Raw genomic sequence first — 16699 nt, 5'->3', positions numbered from 1 at the left:
GCCTGTAGTTCTCTTTTTTTACTGGGTCTCTGGTTTAGGAATCAAATTAATGCTGGCTTCGCAGAATGAGTCTGGAAGTTTTCCTTCCATTTCTATTTTTTGGAATAGCTTGAGAAGGATAGGTATTATCTCTGCTTTAACTGTCTCGTAGAATTCCCCTGGGAAGCCATCTGGTCCTGGACTCTTATTTGTTGGGAGGTTTTTGATAACTGATTCAATTTCTTCGCTGGTTATGGGTCTGTTCAAGCTTTCTATTTCTTCCTGTTTGAGTTTTGGAAATGTGTGGGTGTTTAGGAATTTGTCCACTTCTTTCAGGATGTCCAGTTTGTTGGCATATAATTTTTCATAGTATCCCTTGATAATTGCTTGTATCTCTGAGGGATTGATTGTAATCATTCCATTTTCATTCATGATTTTATCTATTTGGGTCGTCTCCCTTTTCTTTTTGAGAAGCCTAGCTAGAGGTGTAACCTTTTTGTTTATTTTTTCAAAAAACCAACTCTTGGTTTCATTGATCTGCTATACAGTTTTTTTAGATTCTATGTTGTTTATTTCTGCTCTGATCTTTATTATTTCTCTTCTTCTGCTGGGTTTGGGATGTCTTTGCTGTTCTGCTTCTATTTCCTTTAGGTGTGCTGTTAGATTTTGTATTTTTTTTTTTTGTTTGTTTGTTTTTGAGATAGGCCTGGATTGCAATGTATTTTCCTCTCAGGACTGCCTTTGCTGTATCCCAAAGCGTTTAGATTGTTGTATTTTCATTTTCATTTGTTTCCATTTTTTTAAATTTCTTCTCTAATTGCCTGGTTGACACATTCATTCTTTAGTAGTGTGTTCTTTAACCTCCATGCTTTTGGAGGTTTTCCAGACTTTTTCCTGTGGTTGATTTCAAGCTTCATAGCATTGTGGTCTGAAAGTGTGCATGGTATGATTTCAATTCTTTTATACTTAGGAAGGGCTGTTTTGTGACCCAGTATGTGATCTATCTTGGAGAATGTTCCATGTGCTCTCGAGAAGAAAGTATATTCTGTTGCTTTGGGATGCAGAGTTCTAAATAGATCTGTCAAGTCCATCTGATCCAGTTTATCCATCAGGTCCCTTGTTTCTTTATTGTTTCTGTGTCTAGATGATCTATCCATTGTTGTAAGTGGAGTATTAAAGTCCCCTGAAATTACCACATTCTTATCAATAAGGTTGCTTATATTTGTGATTAATTGTTTTACATATTTGTGGGCTCCCGTATTTGGTGCATAGACATTTATAATTGTTAGTTCTTCCCAATGGATAGACCTGTGATTATTATATAATGCCCTTCTTCATCTCTTGTTCCAGCCTTTAATTTAAAGTCTAGTTTGTCTGATATAAGTATGGCTACTCCAGCTTTCTTTTGACTTCCAGTAGCATGATAGATAGTTCTCCATCCCCTCACTCTCAATCTGAAGGTGTCCTCAGGTCTAAAATGAGTCTCATGTAGACAGAAAACAGATGGTCTTGTTTTTTTTTTTTTCATCCATTCTGATACCCTATATCTTCTGGTTGGAGCATTTAGTCCATTTACATTCAGTGTCATTATAGAAAGATATGGATTTAGAGTCCTTGTGATATCTGTAGGTTTCACGCTTGTACTGATGTCTCTGGTACTTTGTCTCACAGGATCCCCCTTAGGATCTCTTGTAGGGCTGATTTCGTGGTGATCAAGTCCTTCAGTTTGTGTTTGTTTGGGAAGACCTTTATCTCTCCTTCTATTCTAAATGACGGACTTGCTGGATAAAGGATTCTTGGCCTCCATATTTATTCCGTTCATCACATTGAAGTTTTCCTGTCATTCCTTTCTGGCCTGCCAAGTTTCAGTACATAGATCCGTCACTAGTCTTATCAGTCTCCCTTTATATGTTAGAGCATGTTTATCCCTGGCTGCTTTCAGAATTTTCTCTTTATCCTTGTATTTTGCCACTTTCACTAAGATATGTCGTGCAGAAGATCGATTCAAGTTATGTCTGAAGAGAGTTCTCATGCCTCTTTCATTTCAATGCCTTTTTCCTTCCCCAGATCAGGGAAGTTCTCAGCTATGATTTGTTCAAGTACACCTTCAGACCCTTTCTCTCTCTCTTCCTCCTCTGGAATCCCAATTATGCGTATATTATTACATTTTATCGCATCACTTAGTTCTCTAATTCTCCCCTCTTACTCCTGGAATTTTTTATCTCTCTTTTTCTCAGCTTCCTCTTTTTCCATAATTTTATCTTCTTATTCACCTATTCTCTCCTCTGCCTCTTTAATCTGAGCTGTGGTCACCTCCATTTGATTTTGCAGCTCATTTATAGCATTTTTTAGCTCCTCCTGACTGTTTCTTAATCCCTTGATCTCTGTAGTCATAGATTCTCGGCTGTCCTCTATACTTGTTTCAAGCCCAGTGATTAATTTTATGACTATTATTTTAAATTAAGTTTCTGTTACATTGCTTAAATCATTTTTGATCAGTTCGTTAGCTGTCACTACTTCCTGGAGTTTTTTTGAGGATAATTCTTCCATTTTGTCATTTTCGATAGTCACTGGAGTGGTGCAGAACTGTAGGGCTATTCCTCTGTAATGTCTGGAGTAACTTGCATTGGTGGGAGGGGCCGCAGTCAGACCTGATATCTTTCCCCAGCCCACCACTGGGGCCATAGTCAGACTGATGTGTACCTTATCTTCCCCTCTCCCGGGCGCAGGACTCATTGTGGAGTGGTGTGGTCCCTGTGTGGGCTACTTGCACACTGCCAGGCTTGTGGTGCTGCTTTGATGGAATCTAGTGTATTGGCCGGGGTGGATCCGCAAGGTGCACAGGGGCGGAATGGGTAGGGTTAGATCACTTTGCCTTTGGTGGTCGGCTTCTGGAGGCACCCTGTGGCACCGGGAGGGAGGCAGACCCATCGGAGGGATGGATCCACAGAAGCACAGAATTGGGTGTTTGCGAGGTGCAAGCAAGTTCTGTGATGGGAACTGGTTCCCTTTGGGATTTTAGCTGGGGGATGGGCGAGGGAGATGGTGTTTCCCAGTGCCTTTGTTCCCTGCCAAGCTGAGCTCTGTCTTCCCGGGCTCAACAACTCTCCCTCCCGTTGTCCTCTAGCTCTCCCGTTTTTTGAGCATAGCTATTGACTTATAATATTCCAGATGTTAAGTCCCTCTGGCTGTCAGAACTCATGCAGTCTGGCCCCTCTGATTTTGTAAGCCAGACTCACGGGCTCTGCCTTGCCGGGTGGGCTGTCCCTCCACTGCCCCGGCTCCCTGCCGCCAGTCTGTGTAGCACGCACCACCTCTCTGCTCTTCCTACCCTCTTCTATGGGCCTTTTGTCTAGGCTTGGCTCTGGAGAGTCCGTCCTGCTAGTCTTCTGGTGTTTTTCTGGGGTATTTAGGCAGATGTTGGTGGAATCTAAGTGATCAGCAGGACGCAGTGAGCCCAGTGTCCTCCTACACCGCCATCTTCCCCAGTCCTAAAGAGTTTAATGCTAAGTGAAATAAGTCAGAGAAAGACAAATACCATGGTTTCACTTAATGGGAAAGTTAAGAAACAAAAAAAAAGAACAATGGAATAAAAAGAAAGTTATACAAACCAAGAAACAAACTCTTAACTATAGAGAACAGATGGTTACCAGAGGGAAGGTGGGGGGGGGGTGAAATAGGTGATGGGGATTATCAGATGCACTTGTCCTGATGAGCAATGGGTGATGCATGCAATTGTTGAATCACTATATTGTACACTTGAAATTAATATAACACTGTATGTTAACTATACGGGAATTTTAAAAAATTAAAAAAATAAAATAATAAAATAAAATAATATAAAATAAAATAAAATAAAAATGGATTAACGATCTAAATAAAATACCTGAATCCATTAAATTCCTGAAAGAAAACATTGGCAGTAAACTCTTGATAAGCTTTAGCTATACTTTTATAGATCTGTCTTATTAGGTAAGAGAAACAAAGCAAAAATAAATAATTGGGACTGCATCAAACTGAAAAAAAAACAATTATTCCACAGTGAAGGAAACTTTCAACAAAATAAAAATGTAACATACTGAATGGAAGAAGTTATTTGCAAATGATATATGTAATAAGTGGTTAATGTCCAAAATATATAAAAAAAAACTCATAGAACTCAATGCAAAAAAAACCCAACAAATAATTTGATTACAAAATGACCTGAATAGACATTTTTTGAACAATATCCAGATGGCTAACAGAGGCCTAAACAAAATTCTCTACATCACTGGTCATCAAGGATATGCAAATCAAAACCACAATGAGATATCACTTCACACCAGTTAGAATGGCTAGTGTCTAAATGACAAGAAATATCAAGTGTTGATAAAGATGTAGAGAAGAAAAAAACTTGTGCACTATTTGTAGAAATGTAAATTGGGGCAACTACTATAGATAACGGTATGGCAGTTTCTCAAAAAATTAAAATTAGAAATACCATAAAATCCAAAGTGCGGCTTGCTCAGTAAGAGTCTGACTCTGGATTATGGGTCAACTCATCATCTCATGGTTGGTAAGGTGGAGCTCTGCCTCAGGCTCCTGGCTGATAACATTGAGCCTGCTTGAGATTTTCTCTTTCTTCCTCTCTTTCTGCCCTTCCCCTATCCGTGCTGTCACTTTCTCTCTCAAAATAAATAAATAAATAAATAAATAAATAAATAAATAAATAAATAACTTAAAGAAAAGAAAAGAGAAAAAAAAGAAATACTATACTATACTATATACCCAGTAATTCTATGTCTGGGTATTTACCCAAAGAAAATGAAAACACTAATTCAAAAAGACATGTGTACCCCTATGTTGATTGCAGCATTATTTACAAGCAAGACATGGAAGTAACCTAAGTGTCCATCAAAAGATGAATGCATAAAGGTGTGATACACACACACACACACACACACACACAGAATGAGAGAGAGAGAGAGAGAGAGAGAGAGAGAGAGAGAGAGAGAGACTGGAATATAACTCAGCCATAAAAGAGTTAAATCTTGCTATTTGTGACAACATGGATGAACCAGAAGGTATTATGATAAATGAAATAAATAAGACAGAGAAAGATAAATACCATATGGTTTCACTTATATGCAAAATCTAAAGAAACATAACAAATGAATAAATTAAAAAAAAATAGAAACTGGCTGATAGAACAAATTGATGGTTTCTAGAGGGGTGGGTGGGTAGGGGATGGACAAAAGAAGTGAAGGGGATTAACAGTTACATATTCCAGTTATAAAATAAATAAGACATGAGAATATAATGTATAGCATAAAGAATATAGTGAATAATGTTGTAACAACTTTGTAGGATGACAGATGGTAATTAGGCTTATTGTGGTGATCACTTGTCAATGTAAGTATCAAATCGTTATGTTGTACATATGAAACTAATACAATTAGTATGTCAATTATTCAATTAAATATCTTTCCTCATTTTAAGAGTAATATATATTTATAATGTGAAATGTGGAAAATGCAAAAAATAGAAATTTTTCTTTACATTTTTATTGTTTTACTACCTTCCAGAGACAAACATTATTAATATTTTGATACATCTGTATTCTGGTATAAATTTTTAACATACTGAGAATTATAATGTTAAAAAATGTAAAATGTCTACAGCATGCCATTGAAAATATTCCATTGGAGCATTCCAGGAAGTGTACCAAATGTCCAGTAGGAATCAGAATTCAATTTCAACATTTATGAAGGTGGCAGTGATGTCCTACATAAGGGCCCAGTACACAAAGTTTAGTGCTCGATAAATATTTGAGAAATGCATAAAAGAAAAAAAATAGTGTAACATAGAATGATTCTTGTAAGATCACCTGTTATAGCCTAAAACCACAAAGTATTATTTTGCAATTTAAAAAGTAAGACCTAAAAGCCTATCTAAATGTAATCTAACAGTATAGACCTGCAAGTCACCAAGTGTCTCTTGGTGACAGTATATCTCACTTTGTTTTGTAAACTGGTTTAGATACGTATTATGATCCAGATTCCAAGCCAAATTCTGCCTAGCAGATTCATCACTGGCATCTCCTTCTGCCCTTTTTGTAGGGTTTAAGTATTTGGGTTTCTCTCAAACTTAAAGAATATGGCGGCATTTGCATTTGACATTCCTTAATTCCTCTGAAATAGATTTTTTTTTCCAAAGGAGGCAGCTCTCAGAATGAACATATATTTTAGGATCTTAGCATATTGATATATGCTATTCACCAGTGTGTGAATCACAGGTACACCACTACTGTAAATGTTAATGTTAGATGACAAGCAAAACATCATGAGTTCAATGCAGGCTCATATAATATGCTGAAGAAAAATAGATGTTAATATGTAGTTTAAGAAGTATAAATCTCATGATAAAGTTACAGCTAAGCAATGGGAAAATAAACCAAATTTATATTAATAGCACTAACAAATTCATAAGCAGACTATGGCACTGAACTTTGACTATGTGAAATGTGACTGCAGAATAAATGGGACTCATCAGTAACTAACCTAGTGAGAAAAGGAAAGAGATGCTAACAAGGGCACAGCTGGCAATTTTAGAAAATCAGGGGTTCTACTACACACTATGTTTATATACTCCTAAAAATATGGTTGAGTGCTGCTTTTTTTTCTTTTTTCTTTATTTAAATTGTAAGACATCTTTAACTTTGCAAAGCAACTCCAACAAAAGACAAAATCTCATCTTCCTATCAGTATTACAGTTTGCTACTGGCATAGACTAGATATGCTGAAAAGAATTACCTTGGCAATTAATCTCTTCAGTATTCCTTAAAAAGCACAAGAACAATACTACAGTGTCTTTTATAATCAGTAATCCTTGAAGTCGAAAGATAAGGAAGGTCTTATATCACCATGAAGCCAAAGTCTTCAACGAAGTCTTGGGCTCTTATCATCCCCACATCCAAAACACAAAATACTTAAAGAAGTGTAGGCCTTGGAAAACCAGTCCAATCTAAGGTGTTTGGGGTGGTCTAGTCTGGTAAGATATTGAGTTTGGCAGATCCCATGCCTCTTCCCTTCAAAAATTAGTTTATGCCTACTAGAAGATCAGAGTAACCATTGGCCTTTGAACATAGAAATCACCCTCAGCTTTTCACTGGCCCTTTGCATCATTCTGATTACTTTAGTATTGTGTACAAGCCATTTAACTTTCTTGTGACTATGCTTCTAGTTTTCCTTCAGTAAAACAGGGGAGAAGTCTAGCCTGCTTTACCCACCTTGTGATGAAGCTGTCATAATTAAAAGCTTGAAAAAGGAAATGTGTAAGGGTATTTCCTGCTACCAGGAGGAATACCAAATATTCTTAATAACACTAATAGTCACATATTATTGCATTTTATTGTCAAAAAAGCATTGAAGTCAGATTCAGGTTTTAATGCAAACATTGTCATTCATTACTTGTATAACCTTGGGCAGTTACTCAACCTCTCTGAACCTGAGTCTCCTCATGTGCAAAAATTAACCAAATTAGTCTGTTCTTGTAGACGTTTTAGCGTGGATTAAATTACATATGCAAAACTACCTGACACTTACAGTGATGAACACTGGGTGTTGCATGTAAGTGATGAATCACTAAACTCTACATCTGAAACTAGTACTACACTCTATGCTAACTAACTGGAATTTAAATAAAAACTTGAAAAAAAAGAGAACAAACACATTTTTAAACACATATTTTTAAAAAAACATATATTTTTAAAATTTAGTTTCATTTCATTTATTTGAAGCCAGAGGACTTAAGTTCAAATTCTCACTTTGCTACTTACTAGCTTTATCAAATGACCTCAAGAAAGCCATTTAACCTTGCTGAGCTCTGTTTTTCTCATCTGTAAAATAAAGTTGCTGTGAGGATTAAATAGAACTATATACTAAAATATACATCAAGATAGCCTGCTAAGTAACTCCTACATACAACAATGGTATCGTTGATAAGACTTGTCCTATTCCTGCTCCCTTTGTATCTCTATAGGAGCATCCAATAGTGTGCTACATACTGTGGGGAAAACAAGGGAAGAATAAAATAAGGCCCTTGTCCTCAAAGAGAATTGGATAATCAAATGAAAATCTTGCTAGTCTAAGGCTTCTTACTTTTGTTCTGATTGTGTACAGTCTAAGACTCCATTGAGTTCATCAAGGAATGATATACTCATAGGAAACAGGCTCCTGATTATCGGGAATTTTTAAGCCAGAGCTGAATGGCAATTCATTTTAGAAACAGAAGAAGGTTTTTATTTTGATGAAGTCTAAATAGTTCATTTATGCTTTTGAAAAAGAAAAAAGAAGGAATTCCTAAAGATCTCTGACATGAATTAAAAAATTATGTGAGAAAATATGGAATAAAGTACGAAGGCACTCTTGGTTATGTATTACTTTCCTATTGCTGCTATAACAAATTACCATATATTAAGTGTCTTAAAATAACACCAATTTATTTGTGTTTAGTTCAAGAAGTCAGAATTCTAAAATCAAAATGTTGAGAAGGCTATGTTGTCTCTTCAGGAGAGAATCTCTTTCCTTGCCGTTTTCAGTTTCTGGAGGCTTCCCACATTCCTTGGCTCATGGCCTCTTTCTTACACCACCCATCCTCTTGTTTATGTCATTGCATCTCCTACTACCCATTAAAAAATAATTTTCTTTATTTAAATTTTTTGATGCTTATTTTTGAGAGAGAGAGAGAGAGAGAGAGAGAGAGAGACAGGGAGGGGCAGAAAGAGAGGGAGATACAGAATCCAAAGCAGACTCCAGGCTCTGAGATGTCAGGACAGAGCCTGATGCGGGGCTTGAACCCACTAAACATGAGATGATGACCTAAGCAAAAGTTGGACGATTAACTGACTGAACCACCCAGGCATCCCTCCTACAATTCATTCTTATCCTGTTGCCTCCCTTCTTTTTATAAGGACCTTTGTAATTACAGTGAGTCCACCTTGATAACCCAGGATAATCTTACCTATCTCAAATTCTTAACTTAATCATACCTGCAAAGTTCCTTTTACCATGTAAAATAACCTATTCACAGATTCCAGGGATTAGGATGTGGACATCTTTAGGGGGATATTACTCAACCTATCATAGTTATTATAGCTCAGAGATAATCATTGGGATTAAAAGAGCCGGGATGGTGTCAGTGAAGGCAGTGCATCTTGATAGGTATGAAGATAAGGACGAGGTTACTCCTAGGTTTGGGAATGACATGAACACAAGCAGCGGTGTAGAAATCATCATAATTTACATGGAGACTATTCAAAAGACTGAGCTACAACCAAATGGGAGGAGAGAAATGTCATATCAAAAAGCCAGGCAAAGGGATCCAAATTTGGTAGAATCGCAATTGGGAGTCACTCCAAGCTCCCAAGTAAGCCCCCAAGTGAAATTATAAAAACAGCATTCTCAGGATGATTGGTCTAGGCAAGCAGAGGTTGGAAAAGGTACCCCAGGAGGAACAAAGGCTGAATGATGTCTCTACTGAAGCATCACTGATGTCTCAGCTGCTTTCAGAGTACCTGAACACAAATGGCAACAATTCCAAGGGAGAGAGAAAAGGCCAAGGCAAGATCATTTTAGCCTCTCTCCACCTACAGGAGCATAAGCTGCAGACAACAGCCAAGAGCCTCCCATAGTGCTTTGCAAAGGGAGATGATTTTTATGAGCTCAGGGATGTTTTGTTTTGTTTTGTTTTGTTTTGTTTTGTTTTGTTTTTAAAGATTGAAAATATGATACTCTTACCTCATTGCCACATTACTTCCATCTATGACAACTGGCCTCAAATTTTCACTGTTGTATATTTCATCTTCAAGAGACAGTTCAGGGCTTGCAATCTCTCTAGAGCTGGGACCCCTAGGTGCTAACAAACTGAAACTGGCCTGCCCTTCTGAATCGCCTTTGTTCCCAAGCCTGACGAGCTCTGCCAATACATCATTAATAAGTGATTCTGGGCCCAGCTTGTTCAATACTGATTGAATCTGTGCCTCTGCATAGCCCAGCTTTAGAGCAAAATCCATCTTGGCTTGGTATTCTTTTTCCAAGTCAAGCTTCCTATCCTGTAGAATGCTGCTCTGGGAGAAGCTTGGATGATCTAAGCAGGGTGATCTAAAGAGCTGACGGTGTGGCTTGGCGGGAATATCCTTTTTTTTCAACTGAGCATCCCCAGATCCATAGCTATTGTCATTGTTACTGTTCTTAAGTCTCATCTGTTCAGGTTCATTCTCAGAGTTCATCCACTCTTCAGAATCAGCATTGCTCTGCTCCATCCTGTCCTGCTTAGATTGTTGTTTCTCTTCCTTGGAGGAACTCTTCTCCATTTTTGATGTCCCCACTGCAGCTGTGGCCGTCATCCCCATTCAGTGGGCAGTCTGAAGTCTAATCAGCTCTTTTTCTTTTTAGCCTGCTTGGAATCCACATACAGTTATATTCCTTTGTAGTAAAATGTGGTGGTAGTGATGGTGAAAGTCTTTGCCTGTTTGGTTTGGTATGTTCAGATGTTACCAGTCCCTACAAATAAACACACATACCACAATCATGTTTAGTAACATTCTGGAAAGGCATTTAAGAATGCACAGGTTTCTTTTTAAGAAACTACACACTGTATGACATTTTGTTTTTGTACTTTAAATGATTGGACTCACCTTATAACAAAAAATATATATACTCTAATTCTTTAATAATTATAGGCATAAAAATTTCAATGGTAGCAATTGTGCTATAATCACCCCCCATTCACACACAAAATAAATCACACTAAAGTTAATTTATTATCACAACTTTGTGAAAGGCAAACATGGCATTTCAACAAGGTGCAGGAATATATACATCCTTAAAAGGACTTTCTCTTCTCCTTTCTGAGAGATTTCCAGATTTCACACTAGATCCCTCTTGCTAAAGTTCAGTTCCATTCCTGAAAAGCACAACATCTCTAGCACCATTCATTGCAACAGATCAGAGACTCTATCTACTAGGGAGACTAGAAAACCATTAAAATTGCTTTCAAGAAATTGAAGTAGGTAAAAGGTGATAAGTAGGTAGATACACTCCAGATTTTTTTAAAGGGTCTGTGTACACTTATGAATTGTATCTGCAGCCTATTTCATTTATTGTAATTTGTATTTATTGTATTGTAAAAAGTCAGTTTGCACAATAAACCAAAACATTTTAAAATAATATCTGTTACCGAAGAGAATTAAGGACAATTTTATTTCTGAACTCCTCCTCTCACCTACCTCAATTGTCCCCACAAGTTTGAGTTCTAACTTAGGCAAGGTGTTTTTTCTCAGTCTGAGCCTTGGTTTCCTCAAATATAGAATGAGAATACTGATACTTACCTCACAGGGTAAAGATTATGTAAGATGAGTAAGGAAAGTGCTTAGAAAAGTGAACAGAACACAGTAGGTTCTGAATATATGTAAAGGGTGCAACAGACACCATCAAAGGATTTTTGTTGTTGCTGTTGTTTTAAGGGAGACTGTCAATAAGGCAAGGTAGTAGATGTGTGAGCACTGAAAAGCTCTTCAGGTAGCAGCAGTTCACTAATCTAAAACAAGACTATTTATGTAACCAATGTACTAGGGTTACACTTTAGTTACACTTTAGTACTGTTTATACAAACAGGAAGAAGGCACTAATAGTTCTATCTAAGAATAATACAGATAGCTGCATGTTTGCTTTAGGAAAGTCACATTTGGAAATTTTATATGCACACAGAATTGCCATCTCAGAACTGACATTCAGGCAGCATGTGACTTCTATAATGATTACACTACCTCTTGTGTCTTAAAAAATTTCCCTTAATGAATTAGCCAATACATAGACATCCATTTCACTTTCACTTCTCCATTAATCTGTTATTTGAACTTTGAAGTCTATTTCTTTTAAAATTCCATTTTATTATCTGACTTATATCTTATTCTCTTCAAAATAATTTCTAGTGCACATAAGACATTGAGATTTTTACCACATAGGACATTGAGATTTTCATTTTGCATTTATTTAAATCTCAAAAGTCACTTAAAAACAACTGTTTATAAGATCAACTGTATATTTTATTGGCAAATGAGAGGTACCTATAGATCAGTTTGACTATTCCTAGCTAATGAACTATAGAATTCCCCCCCCCTTTTCTATTATCTTATATTTTGCTTTGTCCAAGTTAACATTGATGTGAGCACATTTACCAAGTTCATGTACATATACAATAGCAAATTTAAGCTCAAGGAAAATCTCGGAGCACAAAAAATCCTCACTGCAATTACTAGTTTTTATTATGAAAATTTTCTACTCAAATAACATAAAGCAGAAGAGAAATAAATGACTTAGCAAACATAAATTTGATTTACCTTTCAAAGTCTTAAGCAAGAAGATTTTTAAGAAAAATATTGATTGTCCTTAAACCTGCGCATGTGTGGTGTCATGTGTTTTTTTTGTTTGTTTTCTTGAACAACAGAAACTTCTTGAAGCAAAGATGTAAATAATATTTTTCATTCAAAAGAACAGTCATTGAGTGCCAGACACTGAAATAAGCCCTAGGTCTAGGAAAAAAACAAAACAAAAAAATAGAATTTATCCTGTCCTCAAAGAACTCGTAAGCTAATAAAGATTGGCTATACATGGCTCTAGGAAGTGTTAAAAACAATTCTATAGAATATGATCACTGGGATACTTTGGAGAATAAAAAGAACATTACTAATAATTATGTCAGAACATTAAGCATAAATTAGGTATATCCAAGGCAAACCTGAATACATGGCTGATCCTTCAAGTTACTTGAAAATTTCCATTGACATACTAAGGAGGAAATGTTAAATTCTGTCAGTGGAGTCAGAGATAGGGGTGATGGTTATAGTGATTAGGAAAAAATTCAAGAAGTATATAATATTTGAAGTAATTTTCTGACTAATAATTAATAAACATTCACTTAGTGTTGACTATGTGCCAGGAAAGAGGAGCTGGGGATATAAAAAAAAAAAAAGACATGGATTCTGATCTCAATGTTCTTACAGTGGTGATGGTGGGAAGTGGAGATAGATAATAATAAAATTATTATATAATTTATACTTACAAACTGTGATAAGTGAATAAATGTTAATAATATAAGGAGTTATCAGTTGAAACTTAAAGGAAAGAGTAACAATTTTCTTGGCAGGAAAGAGTTTTTAAAATTATAAATGTATAAACATTAATATGACATTGTACCTTTGTCAACACCTAATGCCTAATATTACTGGTGAGGAGTGATAAATGAAAGCATTGAGGATGGCTAAAGGAAAATGGTTACTTTTGCCCCAAAATGAAAGTAAGTAGGGAAAAAATTTCAAAGATAAGGTTCTAGCTGCTACTTATTAAAGGTGTTGAAAAGATTATTTTATATTGTTTTTAATTGAAAAATTTACAAATGAATGCATTAAAGAATGACATACTTTTGAAAATCTTACTAGTCAGATGAACTTGTAGGACTGGATATAGTTTGTTTTAAGAAGTCAAGAACTTTGACACCAGATAACAACATGTTACAAGTACAGAGTTTGCCTATAGTTTACTTAAAAATGTGATTAAGCAAATGACTGCAAAGTTGCATTTGAATCTAAAAAGAGTAGACAAATATATGCAGGCAAAAATTGCCAACATTGACCTTAATGAATTACCAAGAAGAAAAAAAAGTCTTCTTCCCATTCAGTCTGCTACTCTACTTTCTTCATTCATCTCCTCCTTCCCATCTTTTTATTATGAAATAAAGTTTATTTCTATTGCATTCAGGTAAAGCAATTTCCCAAGATAAATATTCAAGTTGTACTACAAACTCCATCTTTTCCAAAATCTGCCAAACAACACCATGTATGGAGACAGAAACATCTTGCCATGTCTACAGAGCCAAAACCACTGGAAATGTGCAAAAAAGCTCAATAGCCGTATAGGACAGAGCGTCCAAGCAATAGCCAAGTCAAGAAGAAAATATTAAATTCTAAATGATCTACATGTGGCTAAGCCACTTTATTATTATTTTTTACATATAATTTATTGTCAAGTTAACTAACATACAGTGTACAGTGTGCTCTTGGTTTTGGGGATAGATTCCCGTGATTAATCACTTATGTACAATACGCAGTGCTCATCCCAACAAGTGCCCTCCTCAATGCCTATCACCCATTTTCCCCTCTCCCCCACCCCCAATCAATCCTCAGTTCGTTCTCTGTATTTAAGAGTCTCTTATGGTTTGCCTCCCTTTCTGTTTAAAACTATTTTTCCCCTTTCATTCCCCCATGGTCTTCTGTTAAGTTTCTCAAGTTCCACATATGAGTGGGTGGGAATGCAAACTGGCGCAGCCTCTCTGGAAAACACTGTGAAGTTTCCTCAAAAAACCAAAAATAGAAATAACCTATTACCCAGCAATAGCACTACTAGGAATTTATCCAAAGGATACAGGAGTGCTGATTCATAGGGGCACTTGTAAACCCAATGTTTATAGCAACACTTTCAACAATAGCCAAATTATGGAAATAGCCCAAATGTCCATCAACTGATTAATAAAGAAGATGTGGCTTATATATACAGTGGAATACTACTTGGCAATAAGAATGAAATCCTGCCATTTGCAACAATGTGAATGAAACTGGACGGTATTATGCTAAATGGAATAAGTCCTTTATTATTTGTGAAGGCATTATCTGTACACTGGGAGGCATGTTTTAAAAGAGACTTAGGGACACCTAGTTAGGCAACTACCCTTCTCTTTCCCTTCTAGCAGTATTTTTTTTCATAGTAAGCATCCTAAAAAAAGGATATCAAAAGTCATCTACTATGCAGGATTTTGGTAGGATCTAGAAAATTGAGAAGTGGCCATATTTCAGTCATCATAATATTCAGATCTTTTCTTGGTTTCTAATCTTTGAACCTTAACACTGTTTTGAGAATTAGCTTTAAAGAGAACAAATCTAAATCTATATTGTATCAAGGCATCATATTTTCCTTGAAAATGGAAAATAATACTTATAAAACTTTAGTAATAATAATAATAAAATATAACAAATATTTACATTTATATTGCCTATTAGAGTTGCCTAAGGGCAACAGGCTCTCAGCAAACAGGGCTACATAATTACCTGCATAACCCAAATTTGGATTGTTGTGATTATATATATATATATATATATCACTTTTCAATTCCCTATGTTAAGCTTATCAGTTAAAGAAGTTACATAAACATCAGAGGGAAACATGAAGTGTGATATTTCTTTTTTTTAAATTTATTTTTTCAATATATGAAGTTTATTGTCAGATTGGTTTCCATACAACACCCAGTGCTCATCCCAAAAGGTGCCCTCCTCAATGCCCATCACCCACCATCCCCTCCCTCCCACCCCCCATCAACTCTCAGTTTGTTCTCAGGTTTTAACAGTCTCTTATGCTTTGGCTCTCTCCCACTCTAACCTCTTTTTCTTTTTTTCCCCTTCCCCTTCCCCATGTGTTTCTGTTAAGTTTCTCAGGATCCAAATAAAAGTGAAAACATATGGTATCTGTCTTTCTCTGTATGCCTTATTTCACTTAGCATAACACTCTCCAGTTCCATCCACGTGGCTACAAAGGGCCATATTTCATTCTTTCTCATTACCACTTAGTACTCCATTGTGTATATAGACCACAATTTCTTTATCCATTCATCAGTTGATGGACATTTAGGCTCTTTCCATACTTTGGCTATTGTTGAGAGTGCTGCTATAAACATTTGGGTACAAGTGCCCCTATGCATCAGTACTCCTGTATCCCTTGGGTAAATTCCTAGCAGTGCTATTGCTGGGTTATTGGGTAGGTCTATTTTTAATTTTCTGAGGAACCTCCACACTGTTTTCCAGAGTGGCTGCACCAATTTGCATTCCCACCAACAGTGCAAGAGGGTTCCCGTTTCTCCACATCCTCTCCAGCATCTATAGTCTCCTGATTTGTTCATTTTGGCCACTCTGACTGGTGTGAGGTGATACCTGAGTGTGGTTTTGATTTGTATTTCCCTGATGAGGAGCGACGTTGAGCATCTTTTCATGTGCCTGTTGGCCATCCGGATGTCTTCTTTAGAGAAGTGTCTATTCATGTTTTCTGCCCATTTCTTCACTGGGTTATTTGTTTTTCGGGTGTGGAGTTTGGTGAGCTCTTTATAGATTTTGGATACTAGCCCTATGTCCAATATATCATTTGCAAATATCTTTTCCCATTCCGTTGGTTGCCTTGTAGTTTTGTTGGTTGTTTCCTTTGCTGTGCAGAAGCTTTTTATCTTCATAAGGTCCCAGTAGTTCATTTTTGCTTTTAATTCCCTTGCCTTTGGGGATGTGCCAAGTAAGAAATTGCTACGGCTGAGGTCAGAGAGGTCTTTTCTTGCTTTCTCTTCTAGAGTTTTGATGGTTTCCTGTCTCACATTCAGGTCCTTTATCCATTTTGAGTTTATTTTTGTGAATGGTGTCAGAAAGTGGTCTAGTTTCAACCTTCTGCATGTTGCTGTCCAGTTTTCCCAGCACCATTTGTTAAAGAGACTGTCTTTTTTCCATTGGATGTTCTTTCCTGCTTTGTCAAAGATGAGTTGGCCATACGTTTGTGGGTCTAGTTCTGGGGTTTCTATTCTATTCCATTGGTGTATGTGTCTGTTTTTGTGCCAATACCATGCTGTCTTGATGATGACAGCTTTGCAGTAGAGG

The 16699-nt window shown here is 36.5% G+C and overlaps 1 protein-coding gene across 1 annotated transcript in view; it reads right to left on the bottom strand.

The window, feature by feature from the left end:
• ZC3H12B (zinc finger CCCH-type containing 12B) overlaps nucleotides 1-16699 on the bottom strand; it is a 427389-nt gene that overhangs the window by 61000 nt on the left and 349690 nt on the right. The window contains exon 2 of the mRNA XM_027053636.2: nucleotides 9756-10520. Within this exon, the coding sequence (XP_026909437.1) occupies nucleotides 9756-10369 (614 nt within the window). The 5' untranslated portion in view covers nucleotides 10370-10520. The remainder of the gene's footprint in view (nucleotides 1-9755; nucleotides 10521-16699) is intronic.

Source organism: Acinonyx jubatus, chromosome X, assembly GCF_027475565.1.
Source record: "Acinonyx jubatus isolate Ajub_Pintada_27869175 chromosome X, VMU_Ajub_asm_v1.0, whole genome shotgun sequence".
NCBI classification, from domain to species: Eukaryota; Metazoa; Chordata; class Mammalia; order Carnivora; family Felidae; genus Acinonyx; species Acinonyx jubatus.
Note: the sequence above shows the minus strand (reverse complement) of the source record. Positions and strands in the feature narration are given on the sequence as shown.